Raw genomic sequence first — 13,213 nt, forward strand, 5'->3', positions numbered from 1 at the left:
CACAGATTACCCAATCATATATCCCTCTCAATCCAGGTTAATGGATTCTGAGAGATTCATATTATGTTTATGGCCCAGATTCCAAAGCTTTTTTTTGCGTCCTGCAGGTTCTTGGGGCAGGGAGGGGAATTTGAGCTGCTAAAATCCAAAATTGGCTATACCTTAACTCCACATAGCCATAATTGAAAAGTAGCTATAATGCAAGAATGACCTATTCTGAATGCGCTAGCTTTGGATCCAAAATGAAAGAAGCCAGTCTGGACAAAACCCAGTGAAAGCAGCCCTTAATAATCGAGGCTATATTCCCAACCCTACTGAGGGAGAATGCTCTTCCTACAGTGGTGAATTTATTCACATTGAAACACTGACGACCCATGAAGAGGATTAGATGTAATCTGAATGGCAGGTGAGGCCAAATTTGGGAAGGGGTTTCTTCTGAAGCCAACTCCCTTCAGTCCCCATTACCCTTCCGACATTGCTCAACTTTATCCTCATTCTGCCCTTGGTTTTGTTTTGCTTTGCCTGTGACAGGTAGGCAAGGTTAGCAGCAGAGACGAGTCTGTTACCTTACGTTTCCTATGATAAAACTCCCATTTTTGAAATAGGGCTTGAAGTATATACTGTCCTATCATGTACCCGATGCAATACCACAGTAATTTGTAACTTATTAAACCATTTGGAATACATTATTTGTGAATGAAAAAAGTATATTCTTTAATTTATAAAGTTACTGGAAAATGCCGACATTTATAATGTAAAATTCTTGCAAATCTGGATTTGAATCTACTCATACTGATTAGAGGTTTCATCTTTCTGAATGCTGCAAATATCCTGTATGAAATGATTTTGGTAGTTTCTGCATATATGTGTCCAAATGTGTCAGACAGACCACTGTGGGTGTGGGGAACAGGGAGAGGGGTGGAGGGGTGAAAAGGGAACAGGAAGAAAAGGTGAAAACATACTGGTGCAGTGAGCTATACTCTGCTGAAGTTGGAATTTTAGCTTTACTTCATATCTCCCCTTGTACAGTATCTAACCTGGGAATGTTTCATGGTTAACACTGGGTACCAAAATTAGGGAAATATTCACTTCCTTGGTACTCACATCCATCATCTGTATCAGGGAGGAAAATACTCCAGCAGAGGCCTAATCATCAAACAACTAACGTTTTAGCGATTTTTAAAAAAACATAAGGAAACATGACATTCTAGTACATAAACCATTTACAATAATAACATGTACTTATGACTCATAAAACATCTGAAAGCACTTAACCAGAATGTGAATAATACCTAATGATCAGTGAAGAGCGCAGGCGTTTGGGCAAAGTGAAGATTCTGCTGCTGAGACTGAAGTGATGAAAGGGGAATGTAAAGGAGGCCAGAGGCATAATGCAAAGGGTGCATGCTGGAACTTAGGGCTGAAGAGGTAGATAGGAAGGAAGATACACAGGAACACATAGCTTGAAATCAATGCATCAAGGAATCTGAAGCAAATAAAAGGAAAAGAGGAGTGTCGGGGAAGCGGGAAAACGCAGGGCAGGATGAATGCGGTAGAGTTTTGGGCTAGTTACATTTTATGAAGGGTGGAACTCAAGAATCTAGGAGGTAAAAAATGCACACGCAAGGGTTTCAGCAGCAGTGGAGTCAAGGTAGAGACAATAACATGCAATGCTGTGCAGATGGAAATGGTAATCTTGGTTGTGAACTGGAAACTCAGCTCAGAATCAAACAGGAACACAGGAACAGGAGCACGTCATTTTGTCCTTGATCCGCCATTCAATGAGATCATGGCTGATCTGTGACCTAACTTCATAAAGAACAGTGAGGTGACCCATCATCAGGTCCAGCCTGGGTGCGCAGTCAGGGAGATGGATGGAGTCAGAGGTGGAGATTTTGGTGGGAGCTGAATAAGACAGCTCGAGGCTTGCTGATCGGGAGTTCAAGGATGTTCATGCTTATGCAGGGCTAACGTCTACAGTTGGACAGTACAGTGGTGATTGAGGTGTCAAGGCTGATGGCAAAGAGAGAAAGTTAGGTGTTGTCAAATACATGTGAAAGCTGGCTCAATACCTACAAAACGATGATGAGAAAAAGAGAGTCAAGGATGGGGTCTTGAAGCACACCCTAGGTGAATGTCCATATGTGCATCCCATCTACAGGTCTAAGTTTCTCTGCATAGTCACCAGCTCAACTTTTACATAATGCTATCCTAACTAAATACAAAACAGACCACAAAGTTTGACCAATAAAAATAAGTCTAATCATGGAAACCAAATAGCACAAATCTTACAGCAAATCAGCCAAAGACTGAATGTCACTCTCCTGATAAACTATATTGCAGTAGAAATGATCCTACGGTTCATTTGTATGTAGAAGGTGAATTGCAAAACATGGAGTTCACTCAGTTCAAGTACACTGCACAATATTGCTGAAACATCATGAGGGTCAAAGGAAATCAGCTTTACATTAACGTTAATACTCTTCCATAGCTGTTTCTGCAGATTAAAATGTCTCTTTTAGAAGCTTTTTACAGCAACCATTACATTGCTACACAAAGTTAATATTTCAGTTGATCGAGAAGGCTGAACAGATCTTGTATGATTTGTCAGTGATTTTGCAATAGGTTAGAGGAAACTATAGTCAGCATTACTCAAGTAATAAGGAAATACCTTTTTGTTTGTGTAGAAACAATCATTAAGTGTCAGAGAAAGTGGTCGGCTTTGCAAATAGTTGGACATCAATTATTAGAACAAATACTGAAACAGGAGATTTGCTCTTGAAGCAAAATTTTCTGTTGACTGAGAACTGGAATAGTCCAAACTTTGCTCTATTCCATGATGATTTATGACAATGCCTAAATGGTAACAATGCAAATGGTGCTTTACACAAAGCTGAATTTCCTTCAGAAAAATAATGCTCCATAAATTCAAAATAAAGGCACCCATATTACCCTAAATATCAGACATCTCGAAGCTAGCTACCATGCCTCTAGCAACTTATTTGGCTATCTTGCCAGCTGTACGTGAATCAAGACATGCACCAGTAGTATGCCTGTAAGCAAGCCTCAACAATTAATATTGATATGGTCATGCTAGGGTACCCTCAGATAAGCCGTTTAAGTCTCTTCATTTGCAGTGAGCCAGAACTAAGATTTATTTACATAGAGATCCTTAGCAACATGTAGAATTGGGCAAAATTTATTCAGGAATAAAAGTCTCATGGTTAGCATGACTAAAACTGTTCACAAGTGTGCCGGATATCATTTTACTGTTGTGTATTCTAAAGGTGAACTGTGCTGAATAGGCAACAGTAAAAATAACATTAATGTTCCTATTGTGTTGGCCACTGTCTGAAAGGGCATGGGGTAAATCAAATCATATTGTCAGACAACATAGCACAGGTCAATATTTCACAGATGCATCTCAGGAAAAGTGGTGTTAATGGATTTTCCTTTCCATTTTTGCTACTTCATTCAGGTCTAATTTCAATGAGGAAAATGAAAGAAACCATTTTAAATATTAGGAGCTTAACCCATTTTATAATGTACTTCCAGATGCATTTTCAGCTACATTGAAAATGCATTTCTAATCATTAAAGTTTGTGTTGTAAATAATCTGTTAGATCAAAAGTTGGGCATCTGTACACAAAGTTTTCTATTGAAAGCAGAAGGGCTGTACTAGAAAAGTAGATATGGGTCTGTGGGATTGGCCTTGTTTGATTGCATTCCAACTTGCCCCAACACAGTTAACACTTACAAGCAATGCCTTCCTTTCCTGCTCCCACACAGTCACCTTCAGACTACCCCAAGTTCCATCCTTGGCTCTCTTTTCCTCAATTTCATTACAATGGCAACATTATGGATAAAAGTGGAAACAAATTATCTATGTAGACTGATGACCCAGCTTTCTTTAGGATCCTTGATCACTGCTGTGCTGCGAGACTTCTGGTTCAACATAAAGTTGTGAATGAGGCAGAACTGCACTCACTTGGGTATTGAGAAGACAAAAGGCCCCCACCCCCCCCATCAAAAATGTGTACCATGTCACCATCATCCCCTGTCCAGGCTGCTCATTCAGGCTGAACCAAATGGTGCACAATCTCCATGTCCTGTTCGCCCCAGAGTTCCGCTTTAAGCCAAAGACCTTCTTTCAAAAGTTATGACAGAGGTCCCTGGGGTGCATCAATATTTGTAGAGGGTTCACAGCATTCAAAATGTTGAAAAATCACTGAGTTACACTAGTGAAATCATGTCAACTTCCTTCATAACTCTTTCGGTTATAACTAGCTAATATCTTGAAAATTCCTCGAGACAGTTCTGAGTTAGCTGTGTCAGGAATCAATTCCTCAGGCAAACAAGTATGGATTTAAAAATAAATGCTGTTATATCAGCAGTTTTGTTTTCAAGATACGCTGGAAACAAGCTAAACACAATAAAGCTATGCATTTCTAGAAAAGATGTGAGTGTACTGGTGAATAACAGATAAAACGATCAGTACAGTGTATGACAGTCGTAAAGTTAGCTAACATAATATGGGAGTATGTAGCAGAGGAGTAGAACATAACAGGAGTAACAGTAGGTACGTATAGAATATTGGTGCAGCCTACACTTTGTGTATTAAGCACAATTAAGGTCATTATACTAGTGAGCACATCATGACTTGAGAGCATGCAGAAAAGGACAGCTAAACATACCTGGGATTAAGGTACATGAGCTAAGAGAGATTAAGCTCTGAATGTTTACATTGGAGAAAAGCCAGCACAGGGGAGACAGTGGAGGTTTTTGAGAGTAGTGTACAAAATGCCATGAATTCGACAACTGAAATTTTCAAGACGGAGATCGATAGGTTTTTGTTAGATAAGTGTACCAGGGGATATGGATCAAAAACAGGTAAATGGAGTTGAGTTATCGATCAGCCCCTTAATGTGATTGGTGGAAAAGGCTCGAGAGGCTGAGTGGCCTTCCCCTTCCCCTGCCCCCGTGTTTCCTTATACAAGTAGAGATCAAATGAACTTTAATAAATTGTTGACATAACCACAAACTCTAACAGGAGACACTCAGGCAAGCTCAGAAAAGAGGTGAATAAACTAGATTTAACTACTTCATGCAGAAGATGGTGATTATGGAGGCAAATATCTGCATATTTAAGAGGGCACTGAAACATTTTTTTAGCAAAAGAAGCGATTCATAAAAAGAGCATAGTGCAGCATTTTTTTTAAACTCGGGGACCATTCAGATATATGCAATTTTTGTTGCAGTTCTGCACATTCTTATATTGCTAATTCACTAGATAAAGGGTACAACTTGTATTTTATACAGCACCTTCAGCATAGTAAAACATTCCAAGGTGCTTCACTGGAGGATTAGCAAACAAAATTTGACATCGAGCCACATGACTTAAAGCTTGATCAAAGAGATAGGTTTTAAGGAGAGTCTTAGGAGAGTTAGAGAGGCGAAGAGGTTTAGGGAGGGAATTCCAGAATTTAGGGCCTAAGCAGCTGAAGGCACAGCTGCCAATGGTGAGGCGATGGAAATCGGGGAGGCCCAAGAGATCAGAATTGGAAGAGCACAGAGATCTCAAAAGGATTGTAGGCTGGAGGAGGTTAGAGAGTTCGGATGGGGCAAGGCCATAGAGGGATTTGAACACAAAGATGTGAATTTTAAATTCAAGGCGGTGCTGGACTGGGAGCCAATGTAGATCAGCAAGCACAGGGGCGATGGGTGGACGGGACTTGGTGTGAGTTAGGATATGGCAGCAGAGTTTTGGACAAGCTGAAGTTTATGGAGGGTGGAAGCTGGGAGGCCTGTACTGGAATAGTCGTCTCTGGAGGTAACTAAGGCACGGACCAGGATTTCAGCAGCAGACGGACTGAGGCAAAAAAGGGGTATTAAATGCATTTGATATGGATCAAATGTTTACTTTGTCGGCTATCACAATCCCAAGTGCACGTTAACAAATCACAGTACTAATATTAATTTTTACCACCATGAAACAACATAATTACAAGAGAACAATTAAAAATACCTATCCAAAAGGTGACCACCAGCAGCTTTAGAAAATAAAGCTGATATCAACTTTGTGCAGCAGGCCAGAAAACTCAAGTTTCCAGCAGAGCAACCAACAAATATGGTTGAAGATTTAGCTTGTCAAGAATCTAAAAACTGAACCGATCTGTGCTGAAACAAGTTACATTGCTAGTTATCTTGGGAGAGGGGAGGAAAGACATTTCAATTAAACACGTATAATGCTGCAAAAAAAATTGCAGGACGCTTTCATTTCAAAACTCGACTCCATTTGCAGTACAAGTGATCTACCTTTTGCATTCTCTTGTCCCTCAATTATTGTGAGGGGATAAATACATGAAAGTTTATATAATGTATGTGAAATTATACACCACTATGGTAAAAGAATTTCCATGGGTTACTAAACACAGAATTAGTTATGTCAAAATCATCAGCTCTCAGAACATTTCTCCCGACTCCCCCCAAAATCATCTACGCTTTTTTCTTCAGTTTGAAAGTTAAATGAACCCCACAGTACTCACTTCCTTAATGGTCTGCCAAGAAACATGCTGGCGCAGCCTCAGAATGTGAGGAGAGTTCCAAAATTCACAATCACTCAATGGCCCATCAAAAACTGACTAAATCTTGGCTTGAGTGATGCTAGAGTATGAATATTAATTAAAATTGAGAAGTCAACCAAGGAAAGTCCCTAATCTATTTTTGGTAAATTAAAGATCAAATTTTAGCAGGAAAAATATTAAATCAATGGAACAGTGATAGCCAGTCTTTAAACTTTAATTGAGACATTATTTTCCACGAGAAATATTCACCCATTTTACTTTTCTAAATACTTGGCTTCATCGTTAAACCAACTTCAAATCTTAAGAAAATATAAATTGTTATTTAGTAGTTGAGTTTTTAAATCACAAAAAGAAACAGGAGGTAGGAGGTTGCAAAATGCAAGTGACTGAATGTATCTTTTCACTAAAAGGGAAGGAAAACATTGTGTAAAAGTAAATGAATTGCATTACTACAAATTAACTTTCTCACTTTTACTGTTGGAAAAGCAGCAATGACTTTAACTATACACTAAATCAGCTGGGAATCTTAGTTTTTCAAATATTTTACTTCCCCCATCTCTGCCCCACATCTCCAAAACTGAATGTTTTAAGGGAAACAGCTGTCTGGTGGGAAATTAGTCAAAATATTAATCTCACGATATTATTAGTTATGGTATTGGAAAATACCATTACCCTAGCATTTACTCCACCGCTCCTACAAAGATGTCAACTTATCAAAAGTCCACTAACAGAGAGCTTGATTATGATGGTCTCTATCATCTTTATTAAAAGAAGAGAGGCACAAAAACACTGCCTTTGCTATGCGTTTTAAGTATTTTTTTTAATCCAATGATTAGAATTTCAAACGTTTCAAGCCAACAACCAAGTTGGCTACACGAACGGGAATACTGCTTCACCTCTTGATGTCTCTCTCATTAGGGAGCAAGAACCGGGGACAGGTTGATTGCCAAAAGTAAAAGTGGAGATTGGGGGGGGGGGGGGGGGGTGGAACACTTCCAAATGCCGCTTCCAAGGATTGGGGTTGAGCTGTCAGTGAGCATTGCTGCTGCTCCATGGGCCTCCCTCCGCCGTGTGTACAATATTTACACTTCCATCCACTTACTTTTTCACATTCGCTTCCCCGTTCGGGATCCTCCGCAGCTTTTTCTTCTTGAGGATTTTCACAGCCCTCCTGCAGAGGGTCTCAGAGTCCAGCATCTCCTTGACTTTGCCGTACGAGCCCTCGCCCAGGAGGTCGCCCATCAGGTACTTCCCGATGATTTTGGCCCTCTTCTTCCGCGGCTGGTAGATCACGTCCGTAGAGTCGATCCTGTGGATGAAAGTGTCCACTCCCATGAGGTCGTTGTCACTGATGTAGTCAATGACCTCGTCCATCTCGAGGTAGTCTCTGAAAGCTGCCAGGATCGGCTCGGATTCCTCGGGCTCCTCTGGCGGCTGCTGCTGTCGTTCCTCCGCTCCATGCAGCATCGCCTTCCCTTCCCCTCCCTCCGGCAGGAGCTCGGTCGTTAGGCAGTCGCCATTTTGTTTACCTGCCTCTGAACAACTCCGGAGCTGCCGTTGTGCGTCATCCCCTCACGCCCCGCCCCGCTCCAGGAGTTTGGCCGCTTCTCCCTGGCTATTGGTCGGCGCTCCCGTCCATCAGCAGCGTTACCGGGCGACAAGCGGGGCGTCAGGTCCCGTACCCCCCCCCTCCCACCCGGCTCGCTGTTCCCCTTGTTCATTGGTCCACTTTCACGTCAATTATGACGGTAACCTCACAATCCAGTGGCGAAGTTCCGCCTATTTCGGCGTTGTGGAAAGCTATTGGACGACTACTGCAGGAAGGACCGCGTTCATAGATTGGTTTCTGTGTCAATCAGGATCGCCCTAGCAAATCAGAGCAAGCCCCTGTGCTAAAATTCCAGCCTTCAATTGGTCTATGCTCATATCAGGTCCCCTGCATTTCCCTGTGCTGGGGAGAGGGTTTTGCTCTGAGTCTTGTCCAGAGTGATAAGGGAGGGAAGGAATTATTTTTAGATGCCACATTCTGTCAGACTTTGAACTCTACGCCTCTGAGTTTAAATGTTTTGGCAGGGCCCTTTTTGTGGAGTTAGTGAGGCAATAATATCATAGCTGAGGCAATGCTTCTTGTTGCTGCAAAGTTTTAAGTCAAATTCATAATAAAGGAAAGAAGAGCATTGCAATTTGAGGGCACAGTGGGCATGGTCTATATATGGGCTGAATATAAACTTACCAAAGTAATCAATGTTTCTTAATCAGAATTGGAAGTTTTACAGAGTTATTCCAGGAATTTAGCTGGACCAAAAACTCCACTCTTGAATGGACAGAATTTGTTACCTTCTTGGGTAACATTTAGCCCAACTTTCCTGAACCAGCGTATGCTGAAGACGATGGCCCCGGAGAACCTGTCTAACTTAAGAAGAGACAGTTTGTCCTTCAAGATCTTGTTAAACGTTGTTTTCACAATTAAAAGAAAAATGGAATGTATTTTTAAAAAGTACATGCACAATCAGTGACACAATTGCATGACAGTTCTCAACATCATTGTACAGTGTTTGCAGATCTGTTTCCTTGCAACAGATTTTTTCCAGATGACAATTTATAAGCTTTAATATGTTAACACCCATTTGTATGTCACTTGTAATTGAATCATTTAACTTGATTCTATCATTTTTAAGGGGTGTGGTGGTGTAAAACTGCGTTTAATATTAAATCAGTGCAACACTTGAAGTTTCACAAGACTATGAAATGGTTAGTGCAGTACAGTACTAAGTCACAACATAAATACATAAATACATGGAGCCTTGAGCCCTCTGATTTTAACTTGCATTGCATGCAAAAAAACACGTTTTTGGTGTTAAGTATTGAGAGAATGGATCCTTTTATTTAACCAGATATTCGTTTCGTTCTTGGACAGAAAGTGGCTTCAGTATTTATTAGTGCTGAAAGTCACATATCAATATTATTTGTATATAATGCAATGAATTATGTTGTTTTTCAGTGCAAGTACAACCTGAGTACAGATAGCGTTTAGATTGCATTGCTTTATCCAGAAAAATAGGTTCAGTGTTGAAGAAATTGGTCCATGTTTAAACCTATCAATTTGGCAGTTAAATTTTACAACTGTTGATGAAGTTCCAAGATACTGGGCTCAAATATCCTGCTGTAATTGCACTTCTACAAAACACCTCAATGCATAGAGGAGCTGTCCTGTATTGTAATTTTAATATGATGTTATCATAACTTTGATATGATGTTATCAGATTCATATAACATATTGGTCGATACCACAATTTTTCATTAACAAATGAAGATATCGGGATAGATATCTTCATTTGTTAACATTTGTTAAAATCATATATTTATCAATGTTATCCTTTTTGGACTACATAATTAAATTCTTACTGGGTTCTGATTAAGGAATAAAACCCAAAACATTAAACTGTCTTTCGTTCTCCAGATGCTATTGTGCATTTTCACCATTTTTGTTTGTATCGAGACTTTTCAGAATTTACATTTTTCTTTTTCTCTCCCTGAATAGTGATGATCAAGCTTGCCTCTTAGGCCAAATGTCAACAGTAGTGGTTTCTCTTTATATTTTGTACCCTTTGGTCTCCTCTGCCACGCCATTTTTTAAGGAGCAGATGAACTTTAGCTAGCTGCTAGAGTATGTTTCTTTAACTGTCATTCAGATTTTTCCTCTCTTTACGAGGACATTTCTAAAAAAAAAAAGCAAAGTAGAGATGAATACATTATGTGGGGAATCATGAGAGTAAAACCAATCCTACGACAGCCTGTAGTTTGTGCCACGTTAGTACACCAACATGCTGTGCCATCACACCACTCCACATGTTCTGTATTAAATATAAACTGACAGTATTCAAGTGCTGTAAAGCACATATTAGATGAACACCAAAGTAAAAATAGATTCTACCAGTAATTAGTAGTTCATAGTGCAGTATGTAGGGAGCACCATTGCACTGAACCTTGGCAGCATATAGGGAGGATGCTCAGGTTCTATTCCCCTATACAGATCTGGGTTACAAAGTTCTGCCTACATTACAGAGGTGCTGAGCAGAGGCCAAAGCACAACCTCATGGACACAAGAGTGAAGGGACAGCTGATGTTGCCTGTTGTTTAGCTAGCCTTAGTGAAGGGCCAAGAGTACTGCAGCCACGAGTGGTGCATGTGACCCAGCAGAATTTTTGAATGAATAGAAGAGTTTGATGCACTCAAACAAGAAGATTTTTAAAACTTCCTAAAAGTAGTGTCTATTAAACTGACACTGAGAAAGGCCGTCTGTAAAGTTACATCCTGTGGGGAAGGGAAGATGCTGCATCAGAGTAGCGAGAGGAAATAATAATTATGAAATGAAATAAACATAATGTACAGGGCTAGAGCATATAGGGCTAGAAATGTGGTTTTCAGCAAAAACTGTATTTTTTCGCCAAAATTACCGTTTTCGCTTCGCTACCATTATCATGTCGTAAATTCAACCTTTAAGTTGCGCAGCGGTAAAAATCGGCGTTGCACGAGGATTCGCAGCGCAAACCGCGAATTTCGGCAACTTAGTCTGGGGCCAAAGTTGCTGCGAGAGAGGCCTTGGGAGGGCGGAAAACATCAAAAAATAAATTGGAACAAAAAAGTCACAAAACATTTACAAGACACTTATCTATCGAATCGCTGAAAAAGAATTGAAAAAATAAAAACTTTAGCTTACCTTTTTGCAGGTCATCACACTTACCGCTGCTGGCAGAGCTGCTACGACAGGTTTTTCCCTGTCGGTATTCTGAACACAGAATGCGGGTGCAGAGGGAGCGGAATTTCTGGCGAAAACGCTATTTCGACTGTTGAGCGACGGCGCTCTTCTCCCAGCGGTACGTGGAAAGTGCGGTCACACAAAGGTCACTGAATTTCCCGCCAACTGGGTTTTCGCCAAAAAGGGTGAAATAGCACCAAAAACCCGGTCACAAAATTGCCGAATTTCTATCCCTAAATTTCTCGACAAACAATGACAGGCTAATGAAATCAAAGTCTGTAAAATGTTGGTCCTGAATTCGTGGTCGGTATGACGGCATACTCTCAGAGCGCACTGTCACACTGCCTTTGAAATTGATTGCAAGTTTGGGGTTTCTGCATGCACTTGCGCATGCGCTAAATCCAGAACTTGCTATCTGTCAAGTTCCGACTAGACAGATCATCCGCTGCAACTGTCAAATCCGTATTGCTAGTGCAGAGTTGGGCTAATTGCCCACCAACTGCGCATCAATTATGCTGAAAAATTTTACGGCTGGTACAAACAGGTGCAGGAGCCTGTTTGTACAGCGTAAGGTATGGGGGGAATGAGAAAATTGTATAAATAATTAAAAATTAACACATGAAAGCACGTGTATCAACCTACCAGGCAGCTGTAAAGGCTCGATTTGAGGGATGTTTTAAATTTTGCAGTCTTCCAGTAAATATTGGACTTACTCCAAAATATTCCCTGCGCATTTTATAGCCAAGGTACTTGTCAAATAAATATTCACACCGTTTAATTCACAAGTTGATTGACATCAGGCATCGGCGATATCTGTTTCCTGATTGGCTAGTGAAAGGAGCACCACCCCATGTGATCCTAGGTAGACTTATGCACAATGGTGCGCCCCTGGGATCCGTGGGACACTACACTGCGCACAACTCTGCAGCATTTCAAAGCAAGTTTTCATTTGAGACCTCGCACCAGGTCAGTACAGATTTCATTCGGAGGTCTGTGGCGTACTCCTTAGCTACGCCGCTGACCGCAATTTCTGGACCGATATGTTTAAAAGCTGCACATTCCACACTTTAGTCAGCAAGAGCTTAATTATGGAGAAAAACAAGCCCTGTTTTTCCGAAAAGGGAAATTTCATCCCCCCTCGGTGCGTGGAGAATCGAGCACTTTCATCCTAAGAGGTGACAATCTGCCTGAGAGCAAAACCTCACTGTGTGGGCAGTCATGGGCACAGACCTATGACCTACACTCTCATGGTGCAATTTAGTTCTGCAGAACACGAGAAGTGCAGGTATTGGATAAGATAAAATTGATATTTCAATAGTAACTTGTACTTTGAAGAAAATGCTTAGAAAGTACACTAGTAGTAATACATTTGAAGCATTTATTGACTGTTATAATATACATGTACATATTATAAATTCCCATTGTGCCAATCCAACTGGAGTGTGTTAGTTTACGCACATATGAAAACAATGAGAAGATTCCAAAGAGCCCACTTCAGTAAAGATTTCCTTACGATTATTATGAATGGCGTGGGGGAAACAGCAAAATTCTCCCCATGGGCCGGAAGGGCAACCCACTAATAAATACAGGATGTGGCAAGTAAGGGATACTATTACGCAGAAAGTGAATATTGTGTCTTTCACCTGCCACAATCAGAAGTGGAAAGTACCCTAGTTGAAGAAAAGTGTCAAGTTAAGCAATGAGCATGTTGATGAATAATCTTACATTTATACATACAGGTATGATTATCTATTTTATTTTACGACATTAGTTTATCCAAGGATGTTTCTTTTGATCAGCTGACTGATAGACAAATAACCCTCTGACGGACTATATATATATATATATATACATATAGATGTCAGCTACA

At 40.5% G+C, this 13,213-nt stretch overlaps 1 protein-coding gene across 2 annotated transcripts in view; it reads right to left on the bottom strand.

Annotated features, from left to right (window-relative positions):
• stk11 (serine/threonine kinase 11) overlaps window positions 1-8,127 on the bottom strand; it is a 142,159-nt gene extending 134,032 nt beyond the window's left edge. For both annotated transcript variants that reach the window (XM_070859724.1, XM_070859723.1), the window contains exon 1: window positions 7,687-8,127. In XM_070859724.1, coding sequence (XP_070715825.1) covers window positions 7,687-8,051 — 365 coding nt within the window. In that variant the 5' untranslated portion in view covers window positions 8,052-8,127. The remainder of the gene's footprint in view (window positions 1-7,686) is intronic.
• Between the last annotated feature and the right edge of the window lie 5,086 nt (window positions 8,128-13,213).

Source organism: Pristiophorus japonicus, chromosome 18 (genome assembly GCF_044704955.1).
Source record: "Pristiophorus japonicus isolate sPriJap1 chromosome 18, sPriJap1.hap1, whole genome shotgun sequence".
Classification (NCBI taxonomy): Eukaryota; Metazoa; Chordata; class Chondrichthyes; family Pristiophoridae; genus Pristiophorus; species Pristiophorus japonicus.